The sequence below is a fragment of the Parastagonospora nodorum genome (genome assembly GCF_000146915.1).
Source record: "Parastagonospora nodorum SN15 chromosome Unknown scaffold_22, whole genome shotgun sequence".
Classification (NCBI taxonomy): Eukaryota; Fungi; Ascomycota; class Dothideomycetes; order Pleosporales; family Phaeosphaeriaceae; genus Parastagonospora; species Parastagonospora nodorum.
Genome location: NW_001884570.1, coordinates 284,015 through 297,521, shown reverse-complemented (window position 1 = coordinate 297,521; position 13,507 = coordinate 284,015). Strand labels below are relative to the sequence as shown.

At 51.3% G+C, this 13,507-nt stretch overlaps 7 protein-coding genes across 7 annotated transcripts; 5 read left to right on the top strand and 2 right to left on the bottom strand.

Moving 5' to 3' along the window:
- Positions 1-140: 140 nt before the first annotated feature.
- SNOG_12410 (hypothetical protein) lies at positions 141-1,653 on the top strand (the record flags this gene model as incomplete). Its single annotated transcript, XM_001802581.1, has 3 exons — positions 141-204; positions 257-747; positions 793-1,653. The coding sequence occupies 3 exons, from the start codon at positions 141-143 to the stop codon at positions 1,651-1,653; spliced, it is 1,416 nt and encodes a 471-aa protein (XP_001802633.1).
- Positions 1,654-2,335: 682 nt separating this feature from the next.
- SNOG_12409 (hypothetical protein) lies at positions 2,336-3,055 on the bottom strand (the record flags this gene model as incomplete). The annotated part of the gene is made up of 1 exon (XM_001802580.1): positions 2,336-3,055. One exon carries the CDS (start codon positions 3,053-3,055, stop codon positions 2,336-2,338), a length of 720 nt encoding a protein of 239 aa, XP_001802632.1.
- Positions 3,056-3,696: 641 nt separating this feature from the next.
- SNOG_12408 (hypothetical protein) lies at positions 3,697-5,387 on the top strand (the record flags this gene model as incomplete). Its single annotated transcript, XM_001802579.1, has 5 exons — positions 3,697-3,877; positions 3,931-4,590; positions 4,637-4,955; positions 5,005-5,080; positions 5,133-5,387. 5 exons carry the CDS (start codon positions 3,697-3,699, stop codon positions 5,385-5,387), a joined length of 1,491 nt encoding a protein of 496 aa, XP_001802631.1.
- Positions 5,388-5,635: 248 nt separating this feature from the next.
- Positions 5,636-7,698, bottom strand: SNOG_12407 (hypothetical protein; the record flags this gene model as incomplete). The annotated part of the gene is made up of 3 exons (XM_001802578.1): positions 5,636-6,913; positions 6,964-7,190; positions 7,227-7,698. 3 exons carry the CDS (start codon positions 7,696-7,698, stop codon positions 5,636-5,638), a joined length of 1,977 nt encoding a protein of 658 aa, XP_001802630.1.
- Positions 7,699-8,257: 559 nt separating this feature from the next.
- On the top strand, positions 8,258-9,047 carry SNOG_12406 (hypothetical protein; the record flags this gene model as incomplete). The annotated part of the gene is made up of 2 exons (XM_001802577.1): positions 8,258-8,347; positions 8,394-9,047. 2 exons carry the CDS (start codon positions 8,258-8,260, stop codon positions 9,045-9,047), a joined length of 744 nt encoding a protein of 247 aa, XP_001802629.1.
- A 1,072-nt stretch (positions 9,048-10,119) lies between these two features.
- Positions 10,120-10,868, top strand: SNOG_12405 (hypothetical protein; the record flags this gene model as incomplete). The annotated part of the gene is made up of 4 exons (XM_001802576.1): positions 10,120-10,317; positions 10,562-10,603; positions 10,625-10,687; positions 10,782-10,868. The coding sequence occupies 4 exons, from the start codon at positions 10,120-10,122 to the stop codon at positions 10,866-10,868; spliced, it is 390 nt and encodes a 129-aa protein (XP_001802628.1).
- Positions 10,869-10,966: 98 nt separating this feature from the next.
- SNOG_12404 (hypothetical protein) lies at positions 10,967-13,124 on the top strand (the record flags this gene model as incomplete). The annotated part of the gene is made up of 6 exons (XM_001802575.1): positions 10,967-11,088; positions 11,139-11,198; positions 11,246-11,841; positions 12,036-12,223; positions 12,293-12,746; positions 12,802-13,124. 6 exons carry the CDS (start codon positions 10,967-10,969, stop codon positions 13,122-13,124), a joined length of 1,743 nt encoding a protein of 580 aa, XP_001802627.1.
- Between the last annotated feature and the right edge of the window lie 383 nt (positions 13,125-13,507).

Here is a 13,507-nt window from a genome sequence, read left to right as displayed (position 1 = left end):
CACCTGCTGCGCCCCTATTGGTTGTCGGACCACCTCCGTCATCAACTTCGTTGCGTCGGCGTTTCCTCCCAATCCTCATCACTCTCCAGCCGATATACATTTTAGCTCACTCTCGGCATGTATCCGCCAGCTTGCATAACATGGTTGGCGTTCCTGGTCGTTCCAAAGGTTGCCAGAACTGTCGGCGCCGACATGTGAAGTGTGGTGAGTAATTCGCACAACGCAAATGACATGTCATGCATGCTGATTATGCAAGATCTCAAGAAACCCCAGTGTGGACAATGCACCAAATCGCAGCTAGCATGTGGAGGCCCTCTTGACCTTGCTTTCGTCGTTTACGATGGCGCACATAGCCGCGACGAGCATAAGCCGAGCACTAGCAACGATCCAGGTACATCACTGGTGAAACACAAAAAAGAAGCATCTCGTCCGGGAAGCTTCGAGGCCGTCTTCAGTTTGCCACAGGCGCGTGATGAAGTGTTTACCGCATTCACGCGTCACCACCTGCTGCCTGAAAATGGACATATCGTTGTTCCTCGAGACGCGGGTGGTAGCATTACTACGCGATGCTTCCAAGCGCTTTCTTACACATATTTCGGTGTCAAGCATCACGACCAGTACATCACACAAGATGGCCTTGCCAAATACGGTCGAGCGCTAGGTGTGCTCAACGGCACGCTAGCGAAGCCACAAGCCGCACACTCCTTTGATGTTCTCGGATCTGTTACGATCATGGCAATAATAGAAGTGAGTTCCTCGGAGCCTTGTCTGGACACAACTCATCTCGAGTAGTTCTTAGTCTCAAACCACGAAGACGGCTGGATGAACCATGCGCGGGGCCTCGAACGACTTTTCGAGATACGAGGTGCACGTCGAATGATGTCTCTGCCGTGCCTGATGATACTGGAGCAGACCCGACCAGCAATTATATTCGCTGCCATTGTGCTGCACAAGTCCACAATTCTCGCAAGCCCCGGATGGAAGACTTTGCCTTGGTCGTTGCACCCTGAACACATTGACGACAGAAAGAAACTGTTCGACATTCTCAGTGACTGTCCGGACCTCTTCGTCACACGCGATCGAGTATCAAAATTCGTTGACGGTAGTCAGATAATCAACGCAATGCAGAATCTCGCCACGAAAGCACGTAGCATCCTACACGACCTAGAGCTATGGGGTCAAGATTGGGATTCTGATGTGTCGCACCTCTGCGTTGAGTTACCTTCGCCGTCATCAACACCTACATTTCTGGACCCAACCGGACATGAGGTCCCAATATGGTCGACTATACTCCAGTACAAATCCGTGCATGATCATAACGCTCTCACTGTTTACAATGGCGCCCTCATTTTAGTCCTGCAATTCATTTTGAGCTTAGACATCGCCACCGACCAGCATGATCATGCGCAGCGCCTTCAAGCAAGGGTGCATGAGGCGGGGATAGTCATTTGCCGTAGCGTCGAATATCATTATGGTCGGCCATCCGGCGAACGTGGTAGCTTTTTCTTACTTTTTCCGCTCCGAATGGCATATGATGCAGTTGGAAAATCAAGTCCAGCGATAGGAGCGTGGCTCCGGGGCAAACTGGACGAAATTGCGACTGGCAAGAGAGGAACGTGGAAGTCTGCAAAAACTTTGCTAGAAATCCGATAATCAAGGGTTTGACATCTTTCATTCAATTGACGACCACAACGTGCGACACACTCAATCAGTGCCGGTCTCTTGTCAGACGCGTTGGTCTACATATCAAAGCTGGAGCCATACCACTGCCGACACAACATGTATTAAGCAGAAGATTACTATTCTCTAGGCGGCTTACACAATCTGACGAAGAACTCCAGCCTTATGCTCCCATATGCAATCTTTGGGGAAATCTCAAGTCATCTCTCATGTCGATCAAGAATCCAACGCCCAGAAGCGCCTAGCTCGCATCTCAAAGTCCTAGCAATGCACCCTTGCAACTCCGAGCCAGCTGCAATCTCCACAGCCAGCTTTCATTCATCAAGAAAACTTGTCCATCTCTTCCAAAGCAAAAATTTGCCACTCCACCGTCAAGCAGGATTTTCGCTAACAATACGCCGCCGGCTGACCATATGTTCAACCCATCGCCACAGCCACTGTACACGTTGCCAGCTTTGTCGCATTTAATGCCATCCGGAACGCCTACGTCGGCCATAGCAAACAGCCGACGGTTGGCCAGGAAAGGTTGACCAGATCGGATGATCACATCGAAGGCATATCTGTCAGAACAATCAGTATTCGGCTTTATTGACTCAAATACTAGTGACGGAGGTCGGGAATGCAACTGCGTCTAAACCTCACAACCAGGATATACTTACATATGCGACACTCTCATGTCGTCAGTCGATCCATCTCCATGAATCCAATCCGTGTCCGTAATGTACACAGTTTTCTCATCCGGGCTGAAACAGATCCCATTCGGTCTCTCAAATCCATCTGCGACAGCACGAATGCCTCCTGTCGCCGGATCGTAGCGATACACTTGACTTGGTAGCCGTGGTCGCGGTCGAATCCCTTGTTCCCAGCCGTAAATCGGATCCGTAAACCATATGGAGCCGTCTGAATGAACAACAACATCGTTTGGTGAATTAAACGGTCGGCCATGGAAATCTGAGATAAGGAGCTTCGCTTCGTATTTGTCGCTGGTGGTGGGCGGATTCAGAGGCATGAAGGCTATGCCGCCTGGTGTGTCGAGCGTTCCTTGGGCGCAGAAGAGAATTCCGTTTTTGTAATTGACGCCGCCATTTGGTAGGGGAATGTTACTTGCATCTATCTCTGCGTGCACGGCTTCGGTGCTGTCGGTGCTGGATGGTAGTTGGACACGCGAGATGTGGATGTGTGGCCTCTTAGTTTCTGGATGCGGATATTGATTGCTGGTGATCCATAGCGAATTGTCTTCGGGTATGTATACGCCAGCTTCATGTGCAAAAGGCCGTTCCGTCTCTTCGCAAAGTAGATCGAGTTTTGGTTCGTCTCCTAGTATTGCTTTTGCTGAATCATCATAGATGCGCACCCACGAGGGCAGACTAGCCATGGCGAAACTCAGTGATATGTCAATTTGCGGTGTACACACAAGTTCAAATTTGCATCTGAAGTGCATACCGTTTGTAAAAGTGACGAGGATGAATAGAGTTTGGTCTCACCGGAGAGGGACCGATGGTAGATATCTCTGTCGGCAATTGAAGCTGGACAACTGGACTGCCAGCACAGTGCGACGGTGATTGAGTCCGTCGCCGACAGTCTCAGGTTTGTTTGCCGATCGGAGGCGGCATTTGAGTCGCGTCATAGACAAGCCTTTTTGACATGCGGAGCTCGGTCCTGCATCGGTGAAATTAACACGTGCACGCGACGGACTGCATCTAGGCTCGTTCACGAGCGAACCCTAAAACACACCGTTCATCCTAGTCACGTTGGAGTCCGTCGAGCAAAGACCGCCCTGGTGTTCGAGGCAGGTCTCGAGATCTCACGAAACTTCTCCCATCTGCACACCAAAGCCCGCGGGATATGCATGGCTTGCCGACCCCATGGGGATATCCCCGCAGACCGACACCTAGCGTTCCGCCCCTTGCATGCTTATGTTTGAAAGTCTATATATTAGCATCATCGCTGCGCGCCTGATAACGTTGTTATGTGACTTCGTTCCTTCGAGAGACAATCATCACCATTACCTTCATCATGCCTCAACTCAGGGGTCGAGCGTTGATGCTCACGATCAGTCTTCTTACCTCCCTCGGGTTCATGCTAATTGGGTATGACAATGGCCTCATGGGTGGACTTGTTGGGGCGCCAGCCTTCAATAAAACCTTCGATCACCCATCGTCGGACATGATTGGCACGATTGTGGCCATCTTCGAAAGTGAGTGAAGACGATGGATACGATGCAGGAACAGTAGTAACCTGAATCTACAGTTGGTTGCTTCATTGGAGCCATGGCGACAGCGTTCATCGGAGAGAAACTCGGTCGTCGCAAGAGTGTCGGCATCGGTGCTATTATCAGCATGATTGGCGCCCTCCTCCAGGCCACCGCTTACGGACGGGCCCACCTCATCGTTGGCCGCATTGTATCGGGAGTTGGCCTAGGTATAATCAACTCGACTGTGCCCGTCATGCAAGCGGAGTTCAGTCCCAAAGCGAGCCGTGGTATCTACGTTTGCGCGCAGCTGTCGACTCTGAACTTCGGTATCTTCCTGGTATACTGGATTGACTACGCTTTTGTCTCCCATACTTCCAGCTACGCTTGGCGCATACCCACCATCCTGCAGTGCATCATCCTCGTCGCGATCCTCGGTCTGTTGACTTTGATCCCTGAGACACCGAGATGGTTGGCGTCGCATGATCGCCCGGATGAGTGTTTGCAGGTATTGGCACGTGTTGCGGACGTCCCTGAGACAGATTTTGAGGTGCAGAGACTCCATACTGTCATCACCGAGACTGTTGCTTTTGAGGCTTCGCGACAAGCAGGCTGGAAGGACATCGTCCGAAGCGACCCCATCAAGTCAAGGAGGCGCTTCCTCATCGCTTGTGGTATTCAGATGTTCCAGCAGTTGGGTGGTATCAACGCCATCATCTGTAAGCTAGCCGCCGTCCTTGGTAAAGCAATACTGACCAACAACAGACTACTCGGGTACTCTCTTTGAGAAGAGCATCGGCTTCGACACCCACATGGCGTCCTTGATGAGTGGTTTCCTACAGACCTGGTTCTTCGTCGCTTCATTCATCCCATGGTTCCTCATCGACAGGATCGGAAGACGACCACTCCTACTGTCCATGATCAGCGTCATGGCCGCCGTCATGGCAGTCCAAGCCGGCCTCATCTACCAAGTGCAGTACCAAACCGCCTCAGCCAAGGGCGCAGGTATCGCAGCGGCCGCCATGCTCTTCATCTTCCAAGGAGCCTTCACCATCGGCTTCCAAGCGACGGTCTGGGTATACCCGTAAGTGCTGTCGATGAGATTAAAAGTGGAACGAGCTGACGTAAAATAGGTCCGAGATTCTGCCTCTGCGTCTGCGACAGCGTGGATCGGCCATTTCGACGGCTGCCAACTGGATATGCAACTACGTGAGTTTGAGCAAAATGGACCTAGCGAGACTTGCATACTGACATTCGACAGATTATCGTGCAAGTCACACCTCCCGCTATCAACAACATCGGATGGCGCACATACATCATCTTCGCCGTGCTCAATGCCCTCTGGGTACCGATCATCTTCTTGTTCTTCCCTGAGACCAAGGGTCTTGAGCTGGAAGATGTTGACCGCCTGTTCTCGGGCGAGGCGAGCCACACTGACTTGCTGGAGAAGGCTGGTGATGAGGAGCGAGTGGAGGATGTTTCGCACATGTCATTCCCCGCAAAGGAGGCCTTGTAAAGCACGCGAATGTCTATGACGCAACAGGTCGAAGTCCGACTGCAAGCGCATCGCTCAGTTGACGCTTGTTTGAGAGAATTTAATTACCTTGATGTAGTACCACATCCTATATGTCTCTTCCAAGTCTTAGTGATCATGTCTACGCTCCAGCCCGTCGTTGGCCAGCATTTGTGTGAAGCATGACCTGGGACACACGAGAAAAAATGTGCGCACTAGCTAAAGGCCCAGAATCTTAAGAGGCGAACACATCAACCAAGCACGATTGTGTCTTCCTCGAATATTTCCGCCCAATCGTAACGTTCTCCACTCCCCGAGAACAAGTTTGGTGGCGAATCGTCCGAGCTCGTCAAGGCAGTCTGCAAGGTACCCTGCTCTCCAAACTGCACTTTCTTATATATATGGTTCTTTTCCAACACGCTGGGAAGCGTAAGAAATCCGACTCTTTCATAGCACTTGTGACAGCGCCGAAGAATCATGACGTGCGCATCATCCAAATTGTCAGCGCTCATGTCATGCAGCCTTCTCGAAGTGAGCAGTAGGCCGTAAATCGGATCCTCGGATATTTGCGCAGATGGTAAATCCCATCGCGGCTCGAGCATGACCTCCAGGTCGCCTTTTAAAGAAAAGGATATCCAGTCTGCTCTAATTTCGGGCGCTAGGACAGACATGTCACAATCTGTGCGTGTTGTCCGCACCATATTTAGGGGCGCCAATCCTCCTGTTATCTCCAGGAACCGTGGAGCGTTTTCGTAGTCACGGTGTTTGCTTTTGCTCAGTGTCGCCCAAGACACTACTGAACGATCTTCCACGTCGCTGACAAGGCGAACGCCCTCTGTACTCACATCGAGTTTTGAGGGCCACGAGATTGGCCCGGTCCAGGCTATCGGAGACCAACTGGGGAAGCCTTTGCGTCGCTCACATGGGCTATCGTGTGCCCAGATCAAAGCGATTCTCTGCGCGTTTCCACTTCCCCTGCTCCTACTCACAGGAACGCCCCAGATGTGCGCACATGATTTTCGAGTTTTGTGCGCATTGAGTGCACCAACGACGGCAGCAAGTGCGTCAGATTCAAATGTGAGCTGACGGCCCGCGTAGCCTGACAGTACACGTTTGTGGGCTTCGAGATCTAGACCCACGCCTCTAGCGATGGTCGGAGGGTACCAGTCGTTGCCGACAACTTGTTCCCGATTGCGGCCATTGCATCGGAAGAGAACTTTATCTTTTGTGATAAGCAATCGCCGGCGAGAGAAGTAGCATTCTTGGAATGTCCAAGCTCGGGAAGCCCATTTCGGCGGCTCTAAGTCGTCGGATGTGATATGTCTCAGCGGAGCTGCACAGGACAGAATTTTGACATCTCCTACCGTCTCTTGCGGAATGGAGTGTGTGGATTCATGGTCGGAAATCGGAAACGCAAAGTCGGCGTCTTTTGCGCCTACAGCCAGAAGCACTAGCTGCGCAGATGCGTAAATGTCGGCCATTTGTGCAATCTGCTGAGTCCTTTCTGCGTGGTTTTCTTGATCTATACACTGATTGACTTAGTAAGATTGGACATTTCTGGTCAGTACTGCAGTCTTACATATCTATCCACCCAAAGATACCTGAATCCAAGTGAACGCGCCAGGTAGCAACCGTCAGACACGGTCTTCGGCGGACTGGAAAGCGGCGCGGCATCTGCGAGACTTATTCCGTTGTTTCTTCGACCCCATACGTATGATAGAGCAACGTATTCAGGGGCACGGGGAGCGAGCATGACGGTGTTGGTGAGGCAGTCGATTAGCTTGAGTCCTAATAGCGCGGTCGAATCTTTTGGAGTACAAGTGTTCCCATGATCTCTCTTACAGACATCGATTGACTCTTTCATTAGCACTATAGGTATACCGCCCAGTACAAGCCGGTCCGCTGGTGGTCGAGCATCTACGCCACCTGACGAGATTTTAGGCTGCACTGACACAAGCACCATGTGCGGTATCTCGAAACGACCCGAGGACGTCAAGTTGGGCTTGTCTAAATACAACAGAACAAGCGCTCCAGTAGATGACCATACACTGCCGTGCAGGTCAAGAATATACGGAGGCTTCCCTACGAACTCTCCACCCTTGTTGCTGATCATGGCATGAGCAATCAATCTACAGACGCGACAGGACGACACTCTCAAATGATCGACAGTCTGATTGATCTTGGGTAGTCTATGTGTCTTGCTCACTCGTAGATCAAGGAGTGTTTCCCAAGGTATTCCTGCGCATATGTCGCAAAGACCGATGCGGGCGTTGCTTCGCGCCAGAGCTGTTTTCTTGCTCCTTTTACGGCCCATGATTTGGGGACTATCGAAGATGTAGCGTTTGCCAGAAGTAATACAAATCGTGGGTGATTCCGGCTATGGTACAGGCTATCTGAGGTTCCACCTAGACCACTTTGCGTTGTGATTGATGACTTACAGTAACAGCGGACTAATTGCCTCGCCATCAAAGAGCCACTTCAAGATCTTGGTCAGCCTATTCCCAGCTAAATGTGAGAAATTAAGCGAAGACGGATGGTGGGGCAAATTACTATGCATCTGCTAGAAGCGCAGCTTTGTGCTCGTCGCGAATGATCATCGCAGCGCAGCTACCTCTTTGAAAGCAGATTGAATGATGAAAGAAAATATCAAGTGATCGAACAAATTCGCTTCTGCATGGGCTGTTGTTCCATGGGCGGCGTGTGGCTCTACCGACTCGGCGTTAACGATGCTAAGAGGTATGATGTCTCTGAGCTCCGAACTCCAAAGGCGGCTGCCTTGCTAGCCAAGGCAATACCCGCAGTGCCCAGAGAGATGACTGCGCGGTGATAAATAGCGTGCGTTGCCAGCTCATTCCAAGATAGACGCAGTCGCAATGGCGCAGATAGCAGACCGCGACGCAAAGCTCGATGCGCCCAGCGACTTCAGCCTTTCAAAGGCCACGGTTGATGATTTACCTCGCATCGTATGTCGCTGCCATTCCAATCTCGTCTCACTGTTAATTGTATAAGGCCCAAGGATTCTACACAGCTTTTCCGAGCAGTTTCTGGGACAGGAAGGAGCCAGTCGAACTCCGTCCCTCGGAAGCAGTGCGACACGAGCGGTTCATACGACGAATCCGCCCCTCTTTCTCACATCCGCGCTGCCACTGGTTGATCGTGCGACACAACCCTTCAGATGCGATCATTGGTTGCGCAGTGTGGGTAGCTCCAGGGAATCCAGTCCACGAATTCTTCCGCAGAGACGCTGTAGAGTTTTATGGTTGGAGAGACCAGTTCGACTGCTCAGATGAGGACCTTGAAGAGCTGTGGTCGCATGTAGATGATGAAGCGTGGAACGGACACTTTGCGCAAACCGATGCCGTGCGTAAAGAAGCGCTCGGTGACGAGCCGCACTGGTTCCTAGCGTCTTTGTACACTCTTCCAGAATGGCAGGGTAAAGGGGTCGGGAAAATGTTGTTGAACTGGGGCATCAGCCAGGCGGATGCTACCGACCCTGTCACGCCAATGTATCTGGAGACTTCAGCAGCTGGACGGCCTGTGTATCTGCGCTATGGTTTTGTCCCTCTCGGCGAATCTAACATGCTAAGGCGAGGACCGGTGATGGTGATGGATAACGAGCCGGGAGCAGGCACTGATGGTGCGACAGCTGTCACAAGCGTGTAGCCAGGCGTGCCCAGAACCGAGACTGTCCATTCTAGGGGTAAGTGAATAGTGAATACGAGCAACTTTATACCTCAGAGACTTCATGTATGCAGTGGATCGTGTGAAGCTTTCAGGACCGGGCGAACGATTACGCCGGATCACCTGTGTCCAAAAGCATGCTAGCTCAACGCGTCACGTCCGCTTCATTGCCAACATCCTCCCCATCTCGTGTTCATCACATTTAATCGATGCACAGCGAGCGAGTACGCATCGCACCGCATATACAGGAAGACTTTTTCTACCGGCTGTCGCGTATCGCGATAAAGTGACAGCCGAAGCAGGCCGTGATGGGCACTGCATGACGAGCCGCACCAGTCACACACGCACGCGGGATCTTTCGAGAACAACGCTTAACTTGCAGAATCTTTATGTTATAGGGATTGGCCATTTTATACCTGTACGATGTATTCCGAGGTGTGCCGCGGGTGATTCGGGTATCATCATTGCACATGTCGACAAGGCCAGCTCGTTTGGTCCCAAGCAATATTTTCAACACACAGTAAAACGCACAGTAAAAGGCCAGTGTTGGTTGCTCATGATCAGCAGCGTCTTCGAGTATTTATCTCAAGTATGAGGACTTGATCATAAGCGTTTGGATGTGCCCTCCGGGAGCTTGCGCCCAATGCTGAGCAATGAGTGCAATGTCCAGCGACTTTTGCTTCGAATCTCAATCACAAGAGGGCGGAATTACGTGAGTGAATTACCAAGAGTCCTTCTATCAAGGCAAGGTATATCTAGATAGAGCTCTTTCTTCCTTGTCTCGATTTTCTATTCAGTCACCACCGTTACAACACGAGCACAAAAAGCTCTTGGCCCTACGAACCGATACTTCGTATCTGCAGTGCTCAGCTACATGTGCACTATGAACCATAGGACTGGACAGACAATCAGTTTTTGGAGGTCGTACGGAGAAGGAGTGACTGCACGAAGTGGTCTGCACTCTTGATATGATGATAAGACCTTCGCAGTGCAAGGCAGGAGATATTTGAAACTCAAGGAACTTCTTTACTTCTTTTCAAAGCGCCTCATCACAATGTTCACTATCCTTCTATATATCTTGCTCATCAGTGCAGACCTCGCAAGATGCGTCGCTGTGCCAGCGGAACTCCTTACCCGCAACGACGACGCCATGACAATTGAAAGGACATGCCGCTGGTCTAATTGCGACGAAAGATGCCCAGTCGGCTTCGTCGTCGTTCCTCGTACAGGCAAGGGCGCTCGAAAAGACGAAGTAATGGGGGATGCTTTGCAATGCAACGGTCGCGGCCGATCCATATTCTGTTGCCCGTCGAGCCTACCACAACCCACTTGTGGTTGGAGGGGCCACCACAACAGCGGAGGCTGTACGCCGGGATGCAATGCAGGGGAAGCCGAGGTCTGGAGTATCGCCTGGGGCTGCAAGACCGGGCATCAAAGCGCTTGTTGTACAACAAACACGCCCAGCATAGAAGCATATAACAACTGCCAATGGAAAGGACCCTATTTTTGGTGCTCCGGCCCCTCTAAAGAAGGACCTGGTAAGTATCTATGCAATCCAGAGTTCCCGAATGTCGCAGTCCGATCAAGGGTTGAATTTGGCGGCGAACGGGCCTGCTTTTATGGTACGTAGCCTGGAGAAATTCCCTCAGATGCTGGCGGACCGCTAGAACCGTGTCCCCTCAAACGTATACGAATCTGTACTAACACGTGTTGCAGGACAAAAGTCTTATTGCTGCAAGAATTACAATAACGGAGCGTTCCTACCGCCAGCCTTCTCACAGTGTTATTGGGCCGTGGAATTGAGAGAGGAGATGAGTATCGCACAGAGATGCGAAGCTTATTGTCCACCAAACTATCTCAAGCTTGCTGTTGATTCTGGGCACTGCGCCGGAGAAGATAAGATGGCGTTGTGCTGTCATGGATACAACCCTTCTGACTTGCCTGACTACGTCAACCCTGATCCGCCAGGAACATTGCCCAAGCTGTCTGAGAAGGCTTTGGAATTCCGTCACGCTCTTGGCGAGTATGTATAGAAGTCTGATAACAAGTGGTTGCCGTGCTAAACGAACACAGCTACCTTGAAGCTTTTGCTGGTGGCAACTGTCCAACGGACTCTAAACCGATACTGCACAGGTGAGCACGACTGCATATTGCGGTAGCAAATGTACTGACCGTTTCAGTTGGTACAAGAACGAGAAAGAAGACAGCGGCGGGAATGAGGACACGAGCGCGGAAGCAGGACAAGAGACAGCAGCGCTCGATCCTTCTGTACCTAGCATTGATCCATGCGAGGCGTGGATGCATGTTGAACCAGAACTACGGATCCTCATCAGAACCCCTGAAAATGAATGGTCTGTGGATCAAGTCGACATGGCGAGGGACTGGAATGACGACGTCCCTATCCGGTATCCGAGGACTTCAGTGGCCGATTTGCGCGATTTCCAGGACAATTACCCCGATTTCAACCCGCAGCCATTGTTGGAAACCATGCTCAACAATCTGACCATCTGGAATCGGGTTCTAGATACGTTCGAAGGAACAAATTCAACATTCTGCTATCGAATAGATATCGGAACAGGTACCATTTTAGCAGACACGTCCACATCCGCGATTTTGGGCGATGTGCAAGGAAATCTCTCTACACCCAGTACATCGGGGCCATTGCAGAGTCGCTTCATCCAACCGGACATAGCAGGACCATCTAAGGGCCAAGCTCTGAGAGACCCGCATTTTCAAATACCTTTACTGAACACAATCCTTCTGGGCATTCAACGCGGTACGTTGCGCTTTTTCGTTCTTTCGTTACTTAGTTGACAAGACTCTTTAAGGACATCTTAGTCTACACTATGCTCGATGGGAATATTACGATGGTGACGGTGATTCTCCTGCTGGGTTAGTTGCCATGTGCAAGTTTCTTCATCGATTTGCTCATCACCCACAGGCCAATGCTCGAAATAGCTTGGTGGATAGGAACGCGGCCTGGAGTTGAGGACGGGGCGGAAGACGCACGACTCAATCTAGATGGGTACCGTGATACGCGGACTTCGGGTCGCGACCAACCTTACATTCGCGACAGATGGGTCATGGCACACTTCCACTTTGATGATAATCGGCAAGTTTTCATGGCCGGGGCAAATGGGCACAGCTACATCGCATTCGTAAGTCATATGAGAAGAGCCATGCTGTGACTGTGATATCATCCGAATGGCACACTGACTCGATCATAGACTGCTGTCAGTTTTTACCATGGTAATCGCGCTATCAACTCGAATACACCAGGTGTTCACGGCGCTCCTGGCTGGCGTGTGGACTGGCGAGGCGCCAACAGTGGCTTGGGAAACACGGCGCGAATCATCATCCGTTGCCCTCACGATGACAGCGAACAGTCTCCCATACGTGGGAGGACAATAACGAGAATGCTAGCAGGTTACGATGTACCACGGAACGGTAATTGGCCAGATCGCTGGCCCGGTCTCGGACGGTTCACGACCCTACTCGACAGCCTCTGGGCTACAGGAATCCTGAATATTGGAGGTCTGAACTCACTGCGGCAAGACAACCAAATAGGCTTGACTAATGAATACGGTGAAATACCTGCTGGCATGCTTCCGTATCCACAATTTCGACGCCCGCTTCCCCAAAATCAGATGCCGCCTCAACCCAACCTACTCATCACTCCATGTACGTTTCGCTGGTCCAAGGTTTTGCGGAACATGGCTAACAGTATTCTGTGTAGATCATCAGAACTTCCGGATTACATCGTTCTGGCAAAACAGCCATAACTTCGCTTCAGTATATGACTACAACATCCCGATACCTAGTGAATGGCCCGGGATTCTCACACCTCCCCCACCTCCTCCCCCTCCACCAGGAACGCCGCCTCCTCCACCCCCGCCAGGATCACCTCCAGATACACCGGGTCCAGGACCTCCTCATCCGGGACCTCCCCCAGGCATGCGGCCACCATCGGCCGGTGGTAATGGCTCTATGCCTGACATGGGTCCAGCTCAGCAGAACATGAGTCTGGAGCATCAAATGGGTGACTTGAGTTTGGAATGAACACTGGAATAGAGGAGCAGTAACAATGGGCGATGCTGCAACGCTCGACGCGGCACCCTATCTTACACAGCATGAAGATCGTTAGTCGATCATACATACCTGAACGGTTGCACGGCGCAATAGTGCAGCCCTGTGTTCTGACAATTTCGTATCAAGCTACACGTCATCACATCCATTACTTACAAAGATTCCACACTTTCGTAGCTCGTTAGCATGTACATCGCCATCATTAATACCGAAGTTCTTGCGCAGAATCTCGCCACTGACTCCTCTCACAATGTCGCCGCGATGACAGAACCCCATTGTCCCACCAACAAAGCCACCCGTCTTGCGCTCACAAGACAAAGCATCCTACAGCTTTGTCGTCGACATGTCTTTATCCC